A 27,311-nucleotide genomic window follows, 5' to 3' on the forward strand; every position below is an offset into this window, starting at 1 on the left:
CACACTATAGATTGCAGAAACAAATAGGTTTCGTATTTCAAACATATCACGTGAGATTGATTTCACTCTTTTACTTCTGATGCATATTGTTACGAATCTGTGATGCGGCTTCCCAGCATAGTTGGTTCTATCATCAGAAAGACAGTTTTACAGTCATCTGTATTAGACGGAGTCCGGGTGTCGCGTCGGAGGTCCATGAGCTTGGCGACAAACTTGGCGACTTTGGGGCCAAAATAGATTATACCCGAAACATCGAGAATTTTCCCGAACCGTCCATTAGGAACCGAGATACGCCTCGAACGTTCCTGATTGGTTGAGAGGCTTCTAGCCCCTCCTCCTGAGACCTATAAAAGGAGGCAGCCGCAGTGCCAGAGTGGAGTCGTCGGAATCGACAGAGAGAGGAGTCGTAGTCGGAAGCAACAGAGAGAGTAGTAGTAGTCGGAAGCGACAGAGCAGAGTAGTCGGGATCGACGGTGAAGAGTGGTCGGAATCAACGGTGGAGAGTAGTCGGAATCGACGGTAAAGAACCGGCCTTCCAGAGATTAGCGGAGCAGCGACGGAGTCAAGCTAGTGCTGAACTAAGCTGTGCACTACTGTCTGCAGTAGAGTCTTGTTGTATGCTGCTGTGTATGCTGTTGTATGCTGCACGTCTCGGCTGAAAATATTCGTCTTCTATGCTGTATATAGTTGTCGTCTTTGTGCTGTCCTGTGTGTCTTCGTGTAAATAAACGTCGTTGTTTTATTTTCTACTGCCGCCTGCTGATTGAGCGTTCTCCACACCATATAACTCCCACTATCCAAGCGAACCCGGGAATTTCGTGACAATATTTAAAAATCATAAAAAATAAATAAATAAATGACCAACCATCGTGAAATTTTCGCAATTAATAGTTCAGTGAATGTAATTCTGCAGTAGAAAATAATGAAACTGGCACTTGATTCAGATATTTTTAGGATGTTATAAAATTTTCACTGGGAATGAGTCAATACTAGATTTCAAAGAAATGAATTAAAAGAATTGATGCATTATATTTATTCTCCAAGCGTTCTTTTAATTTGAACAAGGATAAATTATTGTCAATGTATTAATTCCTATGATTTAAAATTAATCGTCAAAGTTGAATTATTTTGGGGCAATTTCTCGCGAAATGTGATAACCTGATAATTGTTATTGCAACTCTAAATTGTTGTTTGCTATCATATCTTTTAGCCATCCAAGATAATGAACGTTTCGCGGATTTTTAGATGATTACTACTAATGTTTCGTAGTTGGGGAAGAAAATGTACGTTGACCTTTTGTTTTACCATGTTAAATAAATTTGGGATGCAAATAACCGCAACTGTAATCTTGCTTCCTACTTTATATTAAGAGTAATGCTCACGAAAACATCAAAATTTTGCCGTTATAGCACTTGCTTGTAATTCAAAACGTAAGATAAAAGTTTTTTGAAAAATAATCATGGAAAAAACTTTGATGATTTTATAAGTGGATGTCTCCTTATATTGTGAAAAAAACCAGTTAGCAAAATTATGACAACTGCTAATACAAGTCATACAATAAAAGGTAAGTTCTTTTCTTTCTTTGAAAATAAAGTTACCAGATAATTCTTATTGTAATCTTATTTATTCTAGATGGTTATCGTTATGATCATGATACTTTCTTATACTACACATGAAACTTAGCTTAAAATCATTAAACATGCAAAAAAAAAAAAAAAATCCAATGGGTTAATTTTGAAAATAAAATTTTACAAGGGGCTCCTCTGCACAATCAATAAAAAAAGTCGAATTTTTAAAATATTTTTTTAAGCTCTTATGTAGAAAAAATTCTTATTTTATGAATATTAATTCCAAAATGGTAACTTTATTTGTTATTCCTTTCTTAGGTGAATTGGAGTTTAACCTCCTTCTTCGCCAAGTTGCGATAACGCGCAAAAGCTGCCAACCTACAGACTGGCAAACCTATTATCTTTCATCTTTATTATGCGCTATGATTGGACATCTGTTCCTTCGCTCTTGAACATTTCGCAAAACAAGGCGCATGACCGTTGTTGACGAGTTGGCGATTTTTGAAAATTGTACTAGGAAGGGGGTTAAACTCCGGTCGTACCCATTTCTTTACATAAACATGCACTGAATTTTCATTTTTATAAGCTGGATAAGGCAATATATCTGTACCGGTAATCATTTCCAAAATAGGATTTTTCTTAATCTATAACAAAAGCACACTTTTCTTCCTAATATTATTTTGAACTAAATACCTTTGACCATTATCTGTTCACCCATGATAGTAATAGCAGGAATGACGACAACCATTTTGATGAAGTATACCTTATTATATGAAAATACTATCTTAAATTAATTATATTTGCACAATAAACGTATACCATTTTGATTTGCTCGTTAAGGCCCCTAAATGGCGAAATCAGTCTATTTTTGAGGTTAGAGTTGTGCCAGAATTTTATTTAATGATATTTCTAGAAAAAGTAGGGCAAAGAAGGGCGAGATCAGTTAACCACTAAAGGCATATCTAAATGTCATGAGATTTTAAATGAAATAAAAGTTGATGAACTCGATACAGTTATTGGAAATAAGGAACTCGCTCGTGATTTTTATCCCATTGAGAATATACTGTGATGCAGAGCTTTTGAGATTTCTCTTCAAAAGTTTGGATTAGCGAGTCACAGACAAGCAATGATGACTTTTCTAGAGCTTTCATATGAAATAAATAAATAAAAATAAAATAAGAAATCGTATCACTAATTGGGGCTGGAGGGATTGGTACTTTAATATTTCAAATTATTTTAATACTAGACGCTTTTGACGACCAGAGGGTTTGCGAAGATTAATGCTAGCAAGAATTTTCAATTAAACATTTAACGTAAACTTTAATAGCCCCTTCAGCAAAATATTTTTAAGCATCAAATTTTATATATATCTCATATAATTCATACTATTATAGAATCTAAAGTCATTCTATTTATTGGGGATTTTTCCATTAGCCGGGAGCAAATGTCGCCAATTGTGAACCGAACGCGAATTTGGCAGAATTCTACAATATTTAGCGATTTTTAGCTTGGGCACGGCTAAAAAAGTACCATTTATTGTATTCCGCATCTGTTTAACTTTCAATCAGCTCCCACAAAGTTTTAACTTTAAATTAAAGGAAAATGATTAAATTTAATTAATATAAAAGTATATTTTTGTGGAAAACAAATATTTTTTATTTAAATATGAATACAGAAAAATAGAATCGTTAGGCATTGAAGTCTTATGAGCAATAAATTTTCTTTCATAATTTATGCAATATCTCAAAGAATTATTTAATAAAAATTTCTCTAATTCATCATAAAATTCTGTTTTTAGTTTTATTTTCAAAAATAAATAAATAAATAAATAAAATAAATGACGCAACTAATAATATTATTTTTCGGTTAATAAATATATTTCAAAAAATTATGAAGTCTAAATTTTAATAGCTTTTTTTTTGTCCTAAGGAATCACGTTCTGAGAAATATTCTTGATATTTCAACTTTAAAAAAAAAAAAGTTTTATTTTTTGTGACCAAATCCAATTGAAGAAAATTTTTTTGAACATTACAATTTTAGAACTATCAACATTTACATAATCATAGACCAATCAACCTTGGGAGCATAGTTTTTTGAATAGGTCAATAGCTTGTTTTAAAATCGCGCGTTTTTATAAGATAATAATATTCAAATTTTTATTACTCACTCAGTTTCAATCGCATTGGATGCTAAAAATTTGGTTATATATAGTTTCCTTTAAATTATGTGACTGCACTTCCACGATTCCAAAAAATTATCAGACATTAAAGCCGTGTTATTTTAAATGTTTCTCACTCGTACTTTGTTTCTTATGTACACCAACCTTTCTAATTGAGATCAATCCTATGACGTCAAGGAGCAGTTAAAAATGTAAATATCCGGTTCAACTGTCCTCTAAATTTCTCTATATTTTAACATCAGTTTTAATACTCCTTGTAAACTACAGAGATATTAAACAGAATTCTTTCTCCTTATATTTAAACAATGAAAGAAAGGTACACAATCAGATAATTGATAAAGCATTGAAAACTGTTTGAAGTTCAGATTAAAAATGTAATACCTTGTTGAAAATCAATCAAACAAACAAACAAACAAAAATAAAAACTAAAAGCCGAAAGTTAGCAAAAATTTGCATGATTATTAAATTGGCATCATTAAAAAGATAATTTTTTAAAACTTTTAAACGGTATAAAATTTATTTTTACGATATAATATTTTCGGAAGTCATCACGAAAAAAACGAAGAAATTTCACTTAATTTTTAATTAATTAAATTTCCAATTGAAATTAAACAAAACCGCTGCGAGATGCACTTTTTTGATCTCTAAAAGGTCTGGCCTGTAGAGAGGCAACCCCCACCTCACATAATGGGTACATAATCTGCTGCAACACTTCTCATGTGTCTTTAAATTGGGGAAGAAAGCCGTCCATTTTTCATCTGCGATTCTTCATATGCACACAATGACTGCAAAGCAAAAACGGCAGCTTTCGTCCATTAAAAAAAAAATCTCCGACCATTGCTACTTTTAATAGGCGTAACTATTGTAGAAGGACATTACAATAAATCTGACGATGTTTTGATGATATTTGTAGCATTCATTCAGGTGAGCGAGCAGTGACTAATGCTGCAATTGCCTGACCAAATGAAATACACAACTAAAAAACATTTCATTGTGAGGCTATCAAAATCATAACTGCGATGTCGTTGACTTCATAGACGAAATAATAAAAGGATTCAATTTTGAATCCTTTTATTACTTTCATTTATAAAAAAAAGCACTACCTTAGATCATAAAATAAGTTTTTTCAATACGAGGGTGATACAGTTTTTATGGTGTAACTGATTTTTTTTTGTTTAAATGATGATTACAATGCCATTTTAATTTTGTTAACAAGAATTCTACATATGTGTACGGTTTTTAAAATTTGATCATTATAGAGATTGAAATTTTATAAGACCTAACATCAGCTACGACGGGAAATTTTAATAACTTCCTCAGATATAGAAAAAGCTCATTAACATTAAGTAGATAAACTTTGAATATTATGAGCCCATTTAAAAAAAGAAAGTACTACTATAAATTTCCTTAAGGAAACACAATATTTCTTACAAGTTACTTCCCATTTAAAATTAGTTAAATAACTTATTTAAAAAGATAAGGGTAAGATAATTTATTGAACTTCTAATCTCCATTTTTTTCTTATTTCATGCAACATAGTAATTAAAAATTCTGCACAGTATTAATAAAATAGAATTTTATAAAAAATTTCTTTTCAATATGCCAATTTCCCTAAACACAGAATTTTTTTTAATTAAATCATAACGCAAATTGAGCTTAGAAATAAATCAGCAATTCTTGCTCAGTCAACAGCAGTCAATCAGTAATTTCTGCTCAAAGAAATGTCAGTCTTAGAACTTAAGTTGTAAGTGCTTTCTGCCTCTGGAGGAGGTAGCTGTGAAGTTGAGTATCATGAGGTACAAGACGAGTGTTTTTACTATCTCTTTACGTAGTGTAGAGAAAGTATAATATCATTAAAAAATTCGAACTCAGGAATTAGGAATTTTCATGTTTTAAACCTCATTGAGTTCGAAAAACACATTTTTAGCAAGTGTCTATCTGTGATAAAAATAACTTAAATTGCTTTGAGCTAGACGGGAGAAATTTGGTGTATGGTCTTTACACTAAATTTGCATATTTCTATTAGATATTGAATAAAATCTGTTCATAGGAAGTCTCTCTGCCCGACTGTTAGGAGACAAGTTAACATGATAATTACAAAATAAAAATAATAACTGATAGATAACATTCAATACACAGATTTAATATTTATATTGTAGACACCTGTCAAATTTTGAGCCAAATCTAACAACAGGTTGACTGTCTGTCGCTCTGTAATTTCGGAAACATGTAAACGCGATCATTCAAGAACTCATTGACTTAAATATATCAAATTTTAAATGGGATTTTGTGATTACAAGTGCATTTTTGAGTCAAATTTTGGTTTCAGTCGGTTGAGAAAGACATGTCTTAAATATAAATTCGATTTTTGGATACTATTGACGCATTCCAGGTATTAATCGCCAAATAACTCGTCAAGGATGACGCGATAAATTCAGTAAAAATGTTAAAATCACACAAAAAGTTAATATTTCGTAACTATTGTACGCCAATGCCATGTAAGGCGTTCTCTGGCATGACAAGTTTATTAGAGAGTAAGCGAGAAAGTTCTGAGGAGACTACTCCGCCTGGTTTCACTTTTTCGCATAGGAAGAATAAAGTATTGTAATCACCAAAAACTAGAGATTTTGACAAATCTCTACGTTTTAGACCTTCCTGGGTTAGAAAAACATACTTTTGGAAAATGTCTGTCTGTCTGGGACAAAACTAACTCAAAACGCTTTGAGTTAGGAAATGAATGATATATGAAATTTGGTATATGGTCTTAACACCAAATTTGTAGAATTCCAACGAACTCTCACATTGTAAATGTAACTAGATTAGATAAGAAATGAAAATGCAATTTTCAAAAATAATTTCTGGAAGTGCCACAATTCTATAGACTTAATGGACAGCCTGCTCTGATTTGGTATTAGTTATTTCTAATTACAGACTTCAATGGAATTCGCTTAACGGAGTTTTGATTCATTATAAACACTCGATGATGACTACGATTATTTTTTTGTGTGGTATATTTAGAGTTAGCTTTCTTTTTTTAAACTAATTTTTATGCTAGACATTAATTTTTCTTACAGGTATAAGTCCATATGAAATTAATATTCAAGAACAAATAATTGAAGCTTTCCGAGTGTTCGATGAAGACGAAAGTGGACAAATAGAAATAAAGTAAGATAACTTTAAGTTTTTACAGTCATTGATTAAATTTGTTTATTCTTACGTTCCTTTTAAACGGAGTGTAATTTTGCCATCATGTGGTAAAAAACTGTTATTAGACTCTAATTAGCAATTTTTGGCGACCTAAATGGCCATATTTACTTTCTTGGATATTAAACTTTTAGTATAGAATGCATTAATTAGCAGGTAAATCTTGAAACTTCTTTATAGTCATATCAAAAAGAAAAATTTCTAAAAGAAAAACTTAACCAAATTAAAACTTAAGTTTTCAGAGATGTATTTTATTCTATGTAATAAAAACTGTGAAATTGTTTTGTCAAAATTACTATGAAGCAATGGTACTTGTTGGTTTTAACGGCGACCAAAAAGCGCCAAGAAAAAATTTCGCAAAATTATTAAAATATACTCATGTGCAAAAATATAGATCAAATTACGTGCGTATCACATGATATATAGTTTGACGATTAAAATCGCCAAATTGGCGAAATTTTTTTGGCTGTTTTTGGTTGCCGTTTAACCGACAAGTATCGAAATAACACTTTGAATGTATGATTAAACCAGCAGTATCTAATAAAGGTATCACTCTCACCCAGCATAAAATTGTAGACCGTATATATGGCTGAAACTGCCAGACGAGCTCAGACTTTGGTTTTTTCGAATGCCGTATATATGTTTTTTATTATGTACTAGCCGCCTTTGGCGACCAGCCGGTTCGCCAATCTTAATGTTCGTTAAAATTTTAATAATTAAATATTTTATGCAATTCCAACTTTAATAGATTCTTCAGCAAAATATTTTAAAACTTCAAATTTTGATAGTCATATAATTCACTCATAATATTATAAAGGCCTTCAGTCATAACGTGATATGTATCTCTCTAATTTTCTGTTACCCCTCGTAGAATTTATGCTTTAAATTAAAGTGTAAATGATTAATCTGCAATTAATATAATAATATTTTTTACTGAAACAAAGCATTTTTTTTTAATAACATGATTACTGATAATAGAGTCACTGAGCGTTTAAACTTTATGGGCACTAAAGAATATCTTTCTTAATTTATGTAATATCTCAAAAATTTGGCAACAAAATTTTCTCAGATTCATCCTGAACAGATCGATTAATGAACAATGTTTCATTTTAAATGCACTAAACACTAAGAAAATAAAATGAATCGTTTAAAATAATCGGTCTAAAACAGGTTTAAAAAAACTACTTAAAAAAGGATGTACTTAAAACTATAAGCATATACAAAAAAAATATATAACTAACCTAAATACAATTTAATTACAAAAGCATGCAACTAACCTAAAAATAATTTAAATCATTGAAAACAGGTTAAAAAAACTACTTAAAAAACGATGTACTTAAAACTATAAGCATATACAAAAAATATATAACTAACATAAATACAATTTACTTACAAAAGCATGCAACTAACCTAAAAATAATTTAAATCATCCGTTGAAAGTGGTTGTCATGACAACAACCAGAACAATGCGCATGCGTGAATTTTCTTCGCCAGTTAGGTAACGCAAATGCGTGAATTTTTCTACGCCAGTTGGGGTAACGCTATGCAGATTATACATTTTTAATTTCCTTTATTCTGTATTATTTTAATTCAAAAGTACTTCAGAATGAATCTGAAACATGGATTAATCAACAATGTTTAATTTTAAATGCATAAAACATTAAGAAAATAAACAGAATCGTTTAAAATAATCCGCCAAAAAATATTAACCCTAGCCTCATTACTGTAGGGAGAAAAAAGAAACTGCATCCTTACTCATTTGGCGGTGGGGAAAATGGAAGATTTATTTTGGCGGAAAAGTTGGCGGTGGGGAAAATGGAATAATTTTTGGAGGGAAAGTTAGTTTTTAATTAATAATTAAAATTCTAATTAAAATTTCAAAAAAAGGGACCCCAGGTGCATATTCCCGACCTCTAAGGTGTACATGTACCAAATTTGATAGCTGTATGTCAAATGACCTGGCCTGTAGAGCGCCAACACACACACACACACACACACACACACACACACACACACACACACACACACACACACACACACACACACACACACACACACACACGCACACATTGAGCTTTATTATAAGTATAGATTATAGTAAAAAAACATAACATACATATCAATGTATTTTTTGGAGTATGATCAAAATTTCACATTGAGCTAAAACTTTAGTAAGAAAATCACATACCAAATTTCATTTATCTATGTTATTGCGTTTTGATGTTAAAATGTTTTCATGCATGAGAATGTACAGATCGACAGATGGTCAATCCTTTAAAAGATTTGGTTTAAAATTACGTCCAAATCTGTTTTTTAACTGCTAAAAGTGGGTACTAAATTTTATTTACTCAAATCTTTGCTTCTTTTTGTTATCGCGTGTACGTGCATGTGAAATCACAGACGACAGATGATCCTTGACAAATTTGGCTCAAAATTTGGTACGGATTTTCACTTTAGATGTTAAATCTGCGTAGAAAATTTTGTTAATCTAGTTTTTTTTCTTTTTTTTTCTTGTAGTTGTCGAATTTACTTGTACTCAGACAGCCATTCAGACAGAACTGTTTTTGAATAGATTTCTTTAAAATTTGAAAAGAAGTCTATGAATTTTGTGTAAATATCGCATCCCAAATTTCATCTGCCTAGATCAAAGGGATGCTGAGCTATCGTGTTCAAAGACAAATAAAAATTATTTCAAAATTGTGTTTTTCTGAAACTTGTAGATTATTCAAACTCTCGAGGTCGAGACTTTTTACTATGCTGTTGTTTCTAATGGCACTTGCCATGTATAAGCTGGCCGACGAAATCAGTGATTTTAAGCCGAGGGTGCGTCTCTTGTTTTTTCAGTAGCGCCAACAAGGGTAAAGAACAAGTCTTAGCTACTCACGCATCACATTCACAGCCCCTTTTTACAGGAGGGAACATTCACACATCTCACAGATAGAACAGATGAAGAACAACCATGCGAGAACGGGGACTCGAACCCAGGACGCCCAGATCGCGCAGAAGACGCACTACCCCTATGCCAGGACGCCGGGTTTTTTACTATTACAATATTTATTCTTTTCATACTTCGTAAACCAACAGGAGTGGTCATCCCAAAACTTTCTCGCATACTATTTATCGAAGAGACCGCTTGGCATGGAATTGGCGCATAATAGTTGGACAATATTAACCATCAGATGAAATTAGCAATCTTACTGAATCTATCGTGTTAACCTTGGTAAGTCATTTGGCGATTAAGCCCTGGCATGCTGCTAATAATATCCGGAAAGTGAATCTGCAATTTAGATGTGTTCCCCAATCGATTGAAACAAAAATATGTTAAGAAGCTACATTTTTAGTCACAAAATTCCATACCAAATTTAACATATTTAACTCGTTGTGTTTTTGAGTTGTCGAGTTTACATGTTTCTGAAAGTACAGATAGACAGACGATCAACCCCTCATTGCATTTGGCTCAAATTTTGATAGGAGTCTAAAATATAGATGTTAAATTTATGTACCTAATTTCATCCTGTCTAGCTGTCGTCGTTTTGTAGTTATTGTAGTAACTTATATTCAAACAGTCGGACAGACAGACTTCCTCTGAACGGATTTTGTTCAAAATTTGATAGAAATCTGCAAATTTTCAGTAAAGGTCGAACATCAGATTTAATCTGCCTAGTTCAAAGAATTTTTGAGTTATTTTTATCACAGACAGACAGTTTTCAAAAATGTATTTTTTCGAACTTAGAGGGGTTTAAAACGTGTAGATTTATCAAATTCTCGGGTTTGAATTTTTTGACGACTTCTATACTTTCTGTGTACTACCTATACTAGAAAGTAAAAATGGCTTTATTATTTAAATCCAGAAATTAAAATTTTACTTCAATTAGCACTTATATTTTAAATGCACTAGTATTCGGTTTATAACAGACAATATAAACGTGTCAGCTAAAAAAAAATGATAGCTATTCATGAATTTCCTTTTTAAATTATAGTTTATTTCACGTGATGAATTTATTGCATTCTACATTTTTCTATATCTTTGAGGGCCAAGCATAAAGCCCATAAATTTTTATTCAACAATGCGTATCTTCTTTGTTTAGATTTTAAATTTATGATATGGGAGGAAAGAATAAAATTTTAATATACTTAATTTCAAAATTTATACCGGCTTCCTTCCGAAATAAATCAACGTGACCTTTACAAAATAGTTTTTGTATTCATTGATATTAACATAGGTAAACCCAATTAAACTAAAGGTAATATTTGATCAGAAAAGAGCGTCCCTTATACCAAAAGATTTATGCTTTAATTTTTAACTATCTTTATGTGTAGAAATACCTTTTGCCATAGTGTGAAATTTCTTCTTTACTTAACTATAAGTTTTCTCATATTTCTTAAATATTTGCATTGTTTTCATATTTTACATTCCATTTATCTTACAGAAAATAGACACAAATTTACCGTTTGTATGACATGATGATATTTATGGTTGAATATAGTCTTTCTAATTTTAAAACTTTTTTTGATATGACCCTTTGTAAAGACCTCTAAAAATAGAGATTATTACAAGACCTGTTAATTTCAAATTTTTCAACATTTGCAACGGGGAATTTTTATTTATTACGTTTGACTAAATTAAAAAAAAGTTTAAAAGTTTTTGATTACCATGACGATCATTATTGTTCGAAAAGTGATTCCAATATTAGAAACTTGCTCGAAAGATTCGCGTTTCGAAGATTTGAACAAACCGTAATTTGCATATGCTCTTAATTATTCTCCACACTATTCTTCTTATAACAAAATGTTTAAATTATATCAAGGTAGTTCTATATCTTGTAAACTAAGGATTTTTAGAGTAATAATTAAGTTTAAATTAATTTTCAACTATAATTTAAATTTGAAATTAAAATTAAAAGGACATTCTAATTGAAACATCGTCAACAATTGCAAGCAAATATTGCCAAGAAATTTTTTTCTTTTTACAGAAAAGGCTTCTTTAAAATTGGGTTAATAAATATTTTCAATTGAAATTTCTCATCATTATGATTAAAGGTGGGTTTATAAAAGTTCCAGTAAGACGCGCAGGTAGATTGCGCATGCGCTGAAAGAGCGGACAATAGCAAATTCTTATCTCGTCGGGACAATATTTGCTACTGTACAATTTCTGCGCATGCATGATCTTACTGGATGGATTGTAGTTGGCTTACTTAACTTCTGCTTTATTTTCTTGTTCATTTCTCAATTTGTGCCTTGAACTCAATGCGAGACTTTTTACGTATGCGAGACTTTTTAAAAATTATATATATATATATATATATATATATATATAAAACCTTAGGAAAACACTTAGAATTAAGTTAGCCCAATTTAATAATACAAATCGCAAGTCTGTATATGTAGTCTGATTTTTGAAGAAAATCAGATTAAACGTAATATTGGTCTTAAGAGAAGTCTATGGGGTCATTGCAATACATACTGCATATTACATTAATATATTCACTTACGCAGTAGGTTTGATTTTACTACTATTATAAAATTTTGCTACAAAATCCTTTGAAAATCGCGAGGTGCTAGGCCAAGATTGGTTATTTAGGAATCAAACTATACTGAGCCAAAACATTGTGACTATCTATTCAGTAACATGTTCCGCCACCTCTGTCTTGCAAAAAAGCTGTAATTTGTCCTGGTATGGATGTCACAAGTCCATTTTAGATGACCAGAGGCAGGTTGTACCAAATGTTTTAGCAAAAGGTCTTTCAAAGTTGAGATATCCCAACATGGTTGTGCTTAATCTCATAACTGTCTTACCATAAAATCTCAACTGTGCTGTATCGGATTCAGATCTGGAGAGTTACATGGTCACAGCATTAATTGGAATTCATCATTACTCCAACACAATTCGAACCTTGTGACATGAAGAACTGTCTTGCTGGAAGATTCCATTTCCAATTGTGAAAACAGAAGCCATGTAAGAATATAACTGATTCGCAGGTTCAGACAGACCATAGTTTTCATGGTCTGTTCTAGTACAAATACGGGTCCCAGAGCCACAAAGAGAATGGTCTTCAAAGCATAATTATTTCACTATAGGCTTATGCATGATCTTCTGTACATGAGGGAAGAAACTGCCCGCCTGAAAGGCTGCTTACCTTGACACGACCATCGATGCGATAAATGAGAAATCAGGGTTCATACGACCACGCGACTGTCTTCCACTTATCCATGGTAGAGTCTCGATGCTCCTGGGCGTATTGTAAGCGTAGTTGACAATGAAGCTTTGTCAACAGAGGCACACGATAGGAAAATAAACTGCACAGTCCCACATCCAACAATGTACGCTGAACTATGCATTTCGAAACACTTGCACTTGGATCTGCTTTGTATTGAGTTGTCAGTTGAATCACTGTCTGGCGAAGATTTTGCTTTACCAAGCAAGGTCAATCTCTGACTTCATTTTTCTTTGATGAGGTGTGAACGTCCAACACCTTAACATCTACTTCTGATTACATCATCGTTAATCCACCTTGAATAAATACTAGGAACGGCAGACCGTGAACTGCTGTTCCTAGTCTACTCGTCAGGCAGATTCGGAAACTACTCGTCAGGCAGATTCAAAATATTCGTTCCGAGTCTTCGAACCATTACAATCTGCTCCCTGTTAAATTCACTTAGGTCAGCAGCCTTTCCCATCACTCGCAAAAATAAGTGCAAAAGTGATTCTTTACGAAAACGAAAACGAAATGATATGGGAAGATCCTTCTCCAGCAGCAGTTAAATACCAATTTTACTTAATAACTTGCACTCCACACCATCCAGACGAGTTCATCGAAAAAAGTGGGATGGTCATAAGGTTTTGGCTCTTCAATATATATAGCTGGTAGCAAATGTATTGAAACATTTATCGACTCAGATAACGAGCTGGAACACAATGGATACCCCGGACTGCAGAATAGGCTTTAGAAAATTAAGCAAATATTACTGTACATTATTATTAGGCCATTATATAGTTTCTTTTGCGAAATTTAAATATAGTAATTATAGTAAAAGCATTTTGATAGTTGGATATTTTATTTTGTTTGTGAAATCATGAACAAGGAAAAAGTAAAAATGTTTGTCTTATAGAATTATGTATACTACTGAAAATTTTCTGAATAATTTTAAACTTTAAGAAAATTATTTGAATAATTTATTCTATGAAATGAAATAGAAATAAATGGGTTAAATTATTTTAAAATTTTAAGTAAATAGACTTAAAAATTCTATCAAAATAATTTAACTCCAATTTAAAATTACCCCTTGAACTGTTATACCCAAAAGTACTGCATATCAAAAACTTAAATTTCTCTTTCAACTAAGAATATGTAATGGGGAAATTATGGATCACATCATCCTTTCTTTCCGGTTCATATGAAAAGCATTAAGTTTCATGGCCTAATGGACGGTAATGTAAGGAAAATTGTTCTTATTTCAAAGATATGAGCATCATTTCAATAACATAAAATTTTCTTAGGAATGTGGAAATAATTGCAAGAGCATTAGGACGAGTTCCAAGAAAAGCGGAAATCAAGCAATTTATAAAGCAAGTAAGTCTTTTTTTAAGAATAATATTAGAAATTCTGTAACCTTTAACAAAAAGAAATAGCCTCATTAGATGACTAGGAGGATATACCAAAATTTAAAATTATTTTCTGCTTTGAATAAGACTTATTTAATGCAATAAATTGAAATATTTTCTTTTCTGGTAATGACTTTCTCGGAAATAAATAAAATTCGTTTGTCAGAAACTGGATTCCGCTTGGGTGACCAAAATTAATTAACATGTCTGTTATTTGTTGTTGGAAAAAATAGACTATACGCAATTCCAAATGGAATAAACAGCGATTTATATCTGTGTTAAAGATAAAAAAGAACAATATTTAAGTATAACTGGTTAAGAAATTCTCGTGAAAACAGATTTTCCTTAAAAAAAGGAATTCGGGATGAAGTCATTAGTTAGTTTTGTAAACATTGTCTCATTAAAAACTACTTTATAAATTGTTGGGTAATTTAAACTTTTACTGTGTCTTTTAATTAGAATAGAAAATTTTATAATTTCTTGAATGGAAATTTATATAAGCTGAAAATTTGATTTATTTAATTCATGTATTTAATCTGTAATAATGTATACAGATCCAATTGAAGCTTATTCAAATTTATTGTTATGAAGTCAGTTAAAAGAATGTTGTGATCTTGGCGAGTAGCTTGGCGGCGAAATTAGTTACCATTTTTGATGACAGACTTGAGATATATATGACGATATCCATTGCAAAAGTTCTATTCATTTCTAGAAAATTAGGTAGTTCTCTAAGCCTTGTTGCCATCACTGAAAAGGAGTTGATGTTGTGCTTTCATAGAGTAAGTATAGAACGCGCTCATTGATGATTTTGATCACAAAGGAACTGCCAAGCTTTGATGAGAATCTGAGCCGATTTCTCACATTTCACCAAGAAAAAAAAAAGAAATTGCAAGATTTTCCTGAGCATTGTAAATAAGCCAAAGTGTTGCATGGCAGTCTATTGAAGACTGAGTTGCTTTTACTTTCTTAAATTTAAATATTTGTAAATATATATTATAAATAAATTTTGTTTTGATGTTCTAATTTAAATCCGTTCAAAATACGAATCCATCTAGATAGCAATAACACTTATTTAATGGTCAATTATATCGATGTAAAATTACTTTGTATCTTGTGGTATATGATAGAAGTTTAAATGTATAAGATCTTTTACCATTTCTTACAGCTTTTTTTTCAATTGAAATAATTGATTTTTTTTCATAAATCCGTCATTTGCTAAACAAACCTCATTTTCACGCATGTGCTCTAACACGCGCATACCCACATATTTTTGCTTTTTTGCCCTCATACCTGACACAAACCCTTGCTCACTTCCAAGCTAAAAACATCGTAGTTGCGAGCACCCGTTTTACTATTGCTCCATCGAACCGGCTGTTCAAATCTTTTAAACTGGCTACTTTTGTGTGGTAAACCTCTTGTATCAGAAAAACCCAAATAATGAAATCCACTGGAGGTCAGAATTGGCGATCTAGGTGTGGCGATCAAATAAGTGGTTTTCTATGACCATTCCATGTCAGATTCTACTACTGACATGACGTTGTGGATACTATGTTATACTTTCAAGATGTCTCTCACTGCCATTAAAAAATAAACAAGGAGCACATGTTGTTGGAAATCGATTTCCGCTCGTCTAGGCTGCTAGATAATGCTCTCGTATTGTTTATAAAATGATCCAACAGTACATGTGGATATATTAAGCGATCGCCGACCATGCCAACAGTACAGAGATAATCCAACAGTATGCTAAGAGTTTGGTATTACGTATAGATTTTGTTGCTTGCAATGATAGCAATGGTGTAAATTAAAAATGATATCCCAGATGGAAACTGATTCGGTTATACACAGTATGGTTCACAACAAATGCTTTCTTCAATATCTTGATCTAATTTTATTAATTATATGAAATGGTATAAGTGATTATGAACTCACACTTCGATCTCTTGCCACTCAATGTAGTACACATTCTTCAATGGTAGCAGACTGTCTACTCTGGCTATATTTTACCAAACGAATTAGTCTTCCAAAGCCTTTCATGAAATTTGGTAAATACAAGACAGTTTTACGTACGACGATGTGGATAATGTAGACGGTGCTCTTCCTTACTCATCCGAGAGTTGCCATTACAAAATCCATGCACAATGTGGAAATCTGAATACTTTTGTTTGTGAAATGTGATGTACCTGTTTAGATATAAGTAGAAAGGATACAACTTCGGAATAGTCGGTCGAACTAATGCAAAGACCAGAAAATGTTGACTTAATAACAGCAACAAATGTCAATGAAGGTGGCAGTTTTATGAGATGTTAAATGACTTGTTTTTGTAGCCGAATGTCTTTTTTGTCGATTGTCGAATGTCTTTTTTGATGAACACCGATTTCAATGCTGCATTATAAATAAAAGATTAAATTAATCTCGAATTAAAATATCGACTTAGTTTATTATAAATTCATTCAAAAGCTGATAAAATACACAATTGCTTGACAATTTTGGCAAATTGTAGCCAGAATGGTACTTACGATTTTCAATGCTAAAGATTTCAGTGGCGATTCGATTTTGTATTTTATTAATATTTCCGCGCTCGGAGATTGGTTTTAAATCTAGGTATCCTAATGAAAATAATATCATTTTATGGGGATTTTCCAGCTTTTTTGAAAATGTGTAAGAATAGAAACATTTAAAGTTTGGAGGCTTCCTGATTTGTAGCTTATTCATTTTATGCGCCTTAACTTGCAAACGTCGAAGTTAGGACAGGGTTGTTTTAGATTGTTATGACTCATATGAGCTTTTTTGTCACTCCCTCTCGTTAAGCAAATTACGTCACATCATTCTGTATATATAAAGAACATATGAACCATACATATGGTGCCATTAGAATCTTGCTTATTATGTAATCAAGACTTTGGCTGTGAGGCAATACAATTAAATTTATGCATCAAGTATCTGCAAAGTGTAGAGACTTGTTAATATTTTAATCATGCAATAATTAATATTTAAAAATTAAATAAATAATGTTAAGCTAAATAACAAATGCACACACACACACACACACACACACACACACACACACACACACACACACACACACACACACACACACACACACACACACACACACACACACACACACACACGGCTTGACATTCAGAGAGTTTCTTCAATAAGGACATATTGACCGAATGCAAAAATGCGGAAACTAAAACAGATGCTAAAAGAATTTCTTTCTGTTTTATCAAATGCTTAAATTTCCATAGAAATACTGAGAATCTTAAGTGTGCACAGCGTTTCCTTATTGAAAGAACTACTTGAACGTTATTGTTACGCATCAGTAATTATAGTTCTGAAAGGGAAGAAAAAGTATGAAATATTTACTGATCAAATATTAAGCGGAATTATGATCCCGATGAATTGGTTGATGCAAATAAGAAAAGCTATTTAAAAAAGACTATAAGACCCGGTAAACGTTCGTAGTTACTAATCAGCTCAGGGCTTCTGAAGCATTATCCTACCAGAGATTCCATTTCGTCTGCAAAAATATTTCTCCACCCCAGCTGTTCTCATAAAATTAAAAGTTTTCGACTGTTAGAGAACGCATAAATGGAGGAAAGACGCATAAAGCCAAATTTTTATCTGTATATAAAATTTATCATAAGTATATAAATTCCTCGCTAGCCGTAAATTAAATAAAATTGTAACGGCTAGCTTTCACTTAATATAGCTTTATAAATTATTTATAAATTATTAATAATGTAAATGATTACTACATTTTATAATCTCAAGAAATCACCAAAGAGATCCCCTGTTTTCATAATCTTTATTTAATTCGTATTCCTAAAATTTTGGAATAAGTCTTCGCCAAAGGACATTTAAATTGCACCGTTTAAATGTGTTTTTTTCAAAGAAGCTATTTTTTTTCTAAATAATTTTAATTCTGTCTCACTGAATAAGGAAGTATGGCTACAAAATAAGTTTCATTATTATTGAGATCGTACGAATTTGACGATAAATGTTTTCAAGATTTGATTTTGGGAGTATTGCAGAGGTTTGCTTTGAATACTAAGATTTTTCTTCAATATCTGTTAGTATTAATTATGGATTGAAATTTTTAAAATTTATATTTTGCATTCTGTTTATTGTTTATCATTTCTTCTAACCAATCTTCGATTGACCAATAATCAGATGCAATTATTGACCAATGAAACAATCGTCGATAGTTAGATACAACGATTTGATTATTTTATAAATTGTTGAATCCACAGATAAGTTATAAAGCAATTTGAATTCTTAAAATATAGTAGATCTTCAATTTAATAATTATTATTGAAATTTAAATTTCGAATTTAAGGTTAGAGATCCTGAAGCAAAAGGGTTTGTTCGTTTAGAGGTATTATTACCAGCACTAAAAGAGATTCTTTTAAAAGATAAGTAAGTATCACAAACTTCAAAACTAAACAATAATTGAAAAAAAATAATATTAATTTTTTTTTATATTCACTTTTAATATTCACTAATATATTTAATATGCACAAATTGTTTCTAACAAACTAACAAAATTTAATTGTCTAAAATTCATATTATGGTTAATAGGATTCAAAAATATAAAGAAAAAAATTCTTTCGATTTTTTTATATGTAAAAAATTAAACAATAAATATTTTGTAAGAACTCATTTTTAACATAAAATATTAATTAATTTAGATTTTAAAGGTATTAGATTTCTAGTTAATTTAAATTCAATTAGTTTTGTTTTTTAAACATATTTATATTTATATATTGATAAAATGGAAAATAAATGTTAAAAATCCTAAAATTTGATTAATTTTTTTTTAAATATTTTTTATAAATTAAGGTATAATAGTATTATTTGACGAATAATTTTAATTATCCATTTAAAAAATTGCTGTTTGTATGCAATGGCAAATTTCCGATTAGACAGAGTAAATATCTGACAAGGACAGCTAGGCTGAGGAGGGCCGGAAGACAGTTACTTGCCCTAATTGCCAAATTTGGGCAAGAAATTGTCAGAATTTGTAAACAAGACAAATTCTATGAATTATAAAATATTGGGATGATATTAACATTAAGTTTCTTTCTGTACCGTTATTGGTACAGCTTGGTCAGGATTGGCCATTGCGTCATCAAAAATGTATCAATCAATCAATTCTGTATCATTACATTAACTTAATTATCACTGTATTTATAAGTAGTAAATGATCTGCTTAAATGTAACAGTGTATAAATAGTCACGAGTCACAGAATGTAAGTGAATAAAACCATGTATATTTTTTAAAAATTAATCTAAATTAAGTCATTAAAATGTTCTTAAGATAGTAAGACAATATTAATATGTTCATAAGCTTCATTCATTAATATGTTCGTCATAAAAATGTGATAAAACTTTAAAAATTAAAGAATTTATAAAAAGAGGAGCTTTATAATGCACATTATCTAGGGCTAAAAGTACCTAAATCCATCATTGTCTGTATTTGTAGCGAATTGTTATGATCGGGGATACAACCTGGGACCTTGTGGTTCGCAGACGAGTAACAAGACCACAAGACAAAAGTAATTACCCTTGCCTCGTAGCTGTTATCTGCCTTATAAACTTTCACCACGTATTTTTACTAGAAATATTTTCTTTAATATTTAATAATAATAATATTTTATAACATTAAAATTTTAATATTAATACTTTTTTTAATATTACAATATTATTTCGTATTTGGCCGAGTTATTATCCATTTTTAGAATTTTAACAAAATATTAAATTTGTCCTTCATTTGTATGTAATTCCTGCAATCTTGATTAACTCACTTTACATAATGTCCAAAACATCAATAATTTAATAATCTTTTTCTCTACAAAAATAAAAAGTTCAACAAGAAGCATGATATTTTGCACATTTGAAGATAAAATAACATTTCTAATATTATTATCTTTACTCTTCTATTTTAGATGGAAGCCTGCATCCAAAAAACAATTATTGGAAGCATTTGAATTTTTTGATTTCAAACACACAGGTCGCTTAAGTCCTACATTCATGAGAAAGCTGTTAGAACATGGTAGGCATATTATGTGTAATTAAAAAAATAAATATTTGAACCGATACTGTCCCGATTTATGACTACCTATTCCGGTATGAAAGAAAATTCTAGATTGTTCAATATCTACTCATAAGGAAATAGTTGAAACTAAATTTTTTTCAAAAATGACAAATTTTATTTAATATTAATAAAAAGTAGCTATAGAATTTGCTTTTTCAAATTTTACAGGACTTAGCACATTGGTTTTGTCATAGTTTTTCTGGTATTATCAACATGAATTATCCGCGTCTGTGTTCAGAATATTTTCCAAATCACATCCGGATTTGGAATTAAATTGTGTTTTCTTAATATTAAAGAAACTTTTCTTTAGTAAGTAGTTCGATTTTTTGGATTTGGAATGAACCGAGAGAAATCGTTTTTTCCTTTTCTTTTATAATGCTGAAATATTTCCTCCAAAATTCTATAGATATGGCTATTTAAACTTCTGGTTCTTCATGGATAAGATGGAATTCATAAAAGTCATTTCCTGTAAAACCGCATTTCTGTTCTTTAAAAACAGTTAATCAGAGATTTCGAATGGTGAAGATTTTCTTTTTAAAGAAAGCTAGCCAATAAATATAAAAATCAGTGACATCTCAAGGTATGCCATCTCTTGCATCGTAAAAATTTCCATCAAATTTAGATAAGCAGAGCAGTCGCGATGAAAGAGACACCCTCGCTTCCGAAAATAACTCATTTTCAAATTTTTTTGTAATGAGATTAATTTAGAAGTACTTTAAGAGATGACATGTGTCCTATTTTTCATATGGAATACACGAACCGACTCTAAAGGATTGTAAAACCACCAAAAAGTGAATTTGTGAAAAATTAATAAACCTTTTAGAGAACGAATGTTTCTTTTACAGCCGATTCATATTTACTATATACTGTGCCATCTATACCGATATATTTTAATTCATTTCGAATTCTTGCACCAGATTTGAATGCCTTTCTCAACAAACATACCGCTTATTTCATTCTATTTTCGAATGCATTTCAAATTTAGATCGAATTTTGAATTATTTGCATTATTACGAATCTATAATATCGCTTCCCTGTCCAGCTAATCTCATAATAAAGAAGAGAGTTTTACAGATTTTATAATGGAGACTAAATGAATGTCAGGTCAGACCTTGGCGACAACGATGAAGGTTCTAGAAAATACAAGAATCGAATTAGAATTCAAGATCCGGTGATTCTAATGCAAGATTCTTTGTCTGCAGATAACCTACATGATGTCCCACAAGGTATGCGGCGTCTAATTTCTTTAGATTCGGATAGAACTCGTTAAGATGATAATTTTGTTATGTAACATGTGGCGTCTCGGAATATAGCTTCATAGTCTAATTACACGAAAAACGTTAATTATGAATCCGACAGTTTGTATTCCAGATTATGATGCATAAGACGATTGCCGACATGGTAGTTTACCTAAGTGATTATGCAAATTCGTGACAACTAATGAGTGAAAAAGCGTGTCTGTAAATGAATATGCAAATTCTTGCAGTGATATACAAGGCTAGAAAGCAGGTTTGATGAGAATGAGTCGCGCGTTATTCGCTAAAATATTTCTATGTAATGTGCGTATTCGTCGTAAAATGAGCAAATATTCCATTGAACGTGTTTTCATGGTGCTGACTTATCATGAATTGCAATCATATCACAGTGTGTTGAAAAAAAAAATTCTGCAGTCACCACAACATAAACGGCCCGACGATCAAAAGAACGTACTAAAGATTTAAGCAAACCTGCACTGTGTTTCACAATGTGATAGAAAAGAGATGCGTGCAAGAACAGAACCTAATGTTTAGAAAGTGAAAGTTTTTGAATGACAGTGGCAACCGATTCTTACATTGCATAGACAAGATAAGCGATTATTGGTTTACGCAAGATAGTGTAAAACCTCACCGTACTTCAGTCTCTTAGCAGAACATTTTCACGATAGTCTGTTCGAGTTAGAATCCATTACGAAACAAATAATGGTAAAGAATGGCCACCTTCCTCCCCGCATCTTAACCCGTGAGACTTTTTTTATGGGGACGTTTGAAAGACACTGTGTATCTCGTACAACCCTCAACATTAGATGACTTGAGAGCAGCAACTGAAACCGAAGTCAAGGAAATTGAGAATGGCCGCGGTGGCCTGGTGGTAAGGTGTCGGCTTCGGAACCGGAGGGTTTCAGGTTCGTGAACCGATTCCACCGAAGAACCGTCGTGTAAGAAGGCCTGTTGCACGCTAAATTCGTCATGACCAAACGTCCTCCCGCTGGTGTGGTGTGGTGTGGTGTGGAGAGGGGGTGCCAGCTCAGGTGTCGTCCTCGTCATCTGACCGGGGTTCAAAATGACGAGGTCCGTCCCAAAATAGCCCTAGTGTTGCTTCAAACGGGACGTTAATATAACCAAACCAAACCAAGGAAATTGAACAGATGTTTTGCAAAAAACAATTGAGAACTTCGATTCCAAATTTTGCCATTTTATTTGTTCGAATGGCCGACATGACGAAAATCTATTGTATTGAAAGTTCTCAATAAACATTTGTTTTCACTTGGTTTTGTTCTCACTTCTTGAAGTTTTCATGACACGAGCTTTTCACTTTAATTAGACTATGATGCTATATTCGGGACCCCTCATGTTGTATGTCAAAATACGCGTCTTGACGTGTTCTATCCGAATCTGTAAAAATTAGATGCTACATACCTTGTGGGATACCCTGTATATATATATATATATATATATATATATATATATATATATATATATATATATTGTCTTTAGAGAGTGACTAAAGCAAGTTCTGTAGCAGCAATCAGAGTGCTATTGAGTTGTTATTTAATTAACGATTTACTGCCTGTGTATGCCTTGTTTATTTCTGCAAGTGCTGTCTTTGTATATATTTATATTATGATTTGACACCTATGTTTTGAGTTTTCTTATGGAATAAATCGTCGTTATTTTCTATCGAGCCTGTTTTTCGTCTCACCATCCACACATAGGACGAATTTCCAGAGAAGAACTATCAGAATTTTTTTTTTATATCATGGCTCAGGAATTGATTTGATTTTATAGTATACGTTTTGAATTAGATTTATAATTTGCTCATTTCTTTCTATTTTTTCATTATTTTTTAATTCCTATTTATAATAAAACTTCAAACTGCGACACTTTGAAATTAGTTAAATGTAATAAAATTGACAAAAACGATAATAATAACGATTTTATAATTCTATAAAACTTTGAGTTTTCTTGTACTTTCATGTATAAATTTGTATCATCGAGTTAAATTTAAATGCAGGTGTTGTATAAATCGAAATCTACTGTACGTAATGCAGTAAATACAAATGTATTTGTACAATAATATAAATTGAAAATTATTAGCTTAATTATTGAACAAAACTAAACTAGAGAACTCAGAAAACAGCAAACTTATCTGCTTTATTTTCAGAACTAATTTTCTTTAGGTTATGGATAAAATAGTTAATGAGAGGTGTTAATTATCTAGCAAAAAACGGAAAGTTTTATTAATCATGTCTTTCACTTTGATAAACAAAACCTTACAAATAGCAGACTCTTAACTTCTTTTTATTACCTGCCTTGCTTGCATAATTTTTATATTTCGATCGAAAGTGTTCATAAGTTAAAGGTCAACAAGGTCATATTAATGAAAGTTGTTTAGATTCTTTTTTACTTAAAGTAGGAAAAAATTACAGCTGGCTAAACAATATATAACCCTTGATTGGTTTAATTTTTATTCTTTTGACATTCGTCTACTTAGCTTCCACTTATCTAAGAATAATTAATTTTTGAATAATTTATCTTCTGTTCTTTATTTATAGATTATTCTTTTGAAGGTCATAATGGCAGAGGACGATAAAGACGAGACGTTTAACGGCAAATGGCCACGTACCAAAGTTTAATAGATTTATATATTCTTATGAAATATTTTATTTTTGCTTTTATTGAAAACCAATATTTTTGACTTGCTCTATTTGGCACAAAAGTAGCTAAATTATTATTTTGCAGCAGAAAATTTTTAAAATCTTGCTTCCTGAGCTTTTTCTATTTATGAACACTTTTTAGGTGAAAAATGATTTTTCTCCATTTTCTTTTGCGATTGCAAATTTGTATCATTATTTCACATTTAGAGCATAAATATGAAAATTGAATGACGAGTAAGGACAAATAAAAGGAAATTTAATCATTGATGATTTATATGCGTTTATCTCTCAAATAATGATTGATTATCTATATGCTTAAATAATTATTGATGATTTATATGCGTTAATTTCTCAAAATTGCCCAAGTAAAGATGATTTTCTTTATTATCTGTATAGAAATATTAATAAATGGGAAATAAGCGTGCACTAAAAATTTCTTGATTGATTACTCTCATTACTCAGGTAGAGTATTCTCATGGTCATTCTACATAGTTCATATTTATAATGCGTAAATCAATAGTTTAAAAATTACTAGCTGCCTTTGGCGACCAACTCTTCGTCCACCAAATTTTTAATATCAACAAATTCATGTCAACCAATTTTGAAGAACTACATAAAAAAGCGTCTTATTGTAAATTATGCTTGCATAATAAACATAGAGTATTCCAATTGGTTGGCTGTGTCTGCAATGTGTGTTTAATTCTCTAAATTGCTCTTGATGAAGCTGGGAGGCTCTACCAGAGTTTTATTTTGCGATATTTCTTGGCGATAGAAGATGGCTAGTGGCAGTGATCAATGACGTATTTATGGATTATAATATTTCAGATGGGATAAACATTTACGAGATTTGTGCAACGGTTGTGGCTGGAGAGTTCTATCATGGTTTTTTCTCATAGAAAATATATAGTAAATTAGTATTTCCTTTTAAAAATGGGGATTGACGAGGAAGGTGAATATTGATGATGTATCTGAAAAATGAGGGATTATTTATATAAAAAAATGATTTCTTTTATATAAAATAAAAACTTTTTGTAATCAGCACAATGATTGTGGCTTTCTTGGTTTTTCTTCTTCATACAAAATGCTCAATGAAATAAGAACCTTTTGAAATCAAGAGAGTGGTTATGGCTATCTTGGATACTATCTTGGTTTTTCTTCTTCATACAAAATGCACAATGTAAAAACCTTTTGTAATCAAGATAGTGGTTATGGCTATCTTGGATACTATCTTGGTTTTTCTTCTTCATGCAAAATTCATAATGAAGTAAAAATCTTTTCTAATCGACAGTGGTTATGGCTATCTTGTATACTATCTTGGGTTTTCTTCTTCATACAAAATGCACAGTGAAGAAAAGTTTCTGGGATTTTTGTCGAAAAGTGCGCCTGATAGACGATATGCGACCCTTGTTGCTCAAACTTTCATACGAAATACTAATTTTTGAAATTGGAATAATGATTGGAGATGGGAGACAAGCCCTTTGACTTTTATAATTTTCTATTAATTTCTAATTTATTCATGTTTTTTAAAATACTACTTAAGTCAAATTCAATTATTATTTTTTCCGAAAGATATCTGAACGCAAAATAAAAACTAAACGAGCTCATCAATCGAACAAACTTTTCTATTCTTTTATCAAAAGGAATGTAAATAAAACAAAAGAAAAGTTTCACGAATTGTTCTTAATAGTGATTTACTCAATGAAAGTGAAATATTATTTGGATTTATCACTATTGAATTGTGCAATCTAGGCGAAGTTTCCACATTTGATGATTATTACACAGAAGAAGAATGAATTTCAATGTTAAATATCAACTTGATTAAAATAATTTCCCATTAATTAAATTAAAACTTTTCCCTATTTTAATTTTTACTATAAAAAAACTAATATGTTTCTAATACATCCAATTACTATTGATCGTTCAGTCATATATTGGAGTACAAATGCCTAACTAGTATTAAACAACTTCAACTTGATTGACTTTAAAATTATCTATGATTTTTCAAGGACCTTTAAAATTATCTATGATTTTTCAAGGTAGTTTTAATCAAAATTTCTAAAAATACTGCTCAATACTTTAAAAAAATCCATTTATTTGAGGTACTTGAAATAATTGCAATAAACGCTATTCGTTTCTTGATAAGCCCGTGAAAGATAACTGAAGATGAAAGTGATAGATATAATTTTCAAGTAAATAATTTTATTTTCAATAATTGAATTCCTCAGTTATTGTACCAAATTAGATATAACTTTTAAAATTTTAATAAAAGTAGTATTATTTATATTCCTTATTAGCAGTCTTTAAATGGGATAATTCTTTTTTGCAGGTGATAGTTTGAACGAACAAGAGGTCAAGTCATTTCTTTCTACTGTAGTGAATCCTTTCAGAGACAAAATTGAGTACGGAAAATGTTGCGACAAATTAGTTCTACCAGACATTGTTGATATCATACATAACAAGAAGATGATTCTTTCAGAAATAAAGCATGAAATTTAGATTTTTTTTACTTGACCTTTTAAAGACAAAACTATTTAAATGCCGTACAATATGCGTTAAAATAATGTCAACGTTATATGAATGAATTCTATTTTTTTTAAAGTCTCATTTTTTTGGAAACTAAATTATTGTTAATCTATATGAAACTGTCTTTTTTATGTAACATAAAAATTAAAGGATTGAAAAATATTTTTTAAATTTATTTCATTTGATATATTTTATTTCATTTTTCAAACTTATTTCATTTG

At 30.9% G+C, this 27,311-nt stretch overlaps 1 protein-coding gene across 1 annotated transcript; it reads left to right on the top strand.

The window, feature by feature from the left end:
- Positions 1–1,294: 1,294 nt before the first annotated feature.
- LOC129980669 (centrin-1-like) lies at positions 1,295–27,063 on the top strand. Its single transcript, XM_056091050.1, has 6 exons — positions 1,295–1,564; positions 6,822–6,912; positions 14,450–14,522; positions 18,897–18,976; positions 20,506–20,612; positions 26,894–27,063. The coding sequence occupies exons 1-6, from the start codon at positions 1,531–1,533 to the stop codon at positions 27,061–27,063; spliced, it is 555 nt and encodes a 184-aa protein (XP_055947025.1). The 5' UTR covers positions 1,295–1,530.
- The last annotated feature ends 248 nt before the right edge of the window (positions 27,064–27,311 follow it).

This window comes from Argiope bruennichi, chromosome 8, assembly GCF_947563725.1.
Source record: "Argiope bruennichi chromosome 8, qqArgBrue1.1, whole genome shotgun sequence".
NCBI classification, from domain to species: Eukaryota; Metazoa; Arthropoda; class Arachnida; order Araneae; family Araneidae; genus Argiope; species Argiope bruennichi.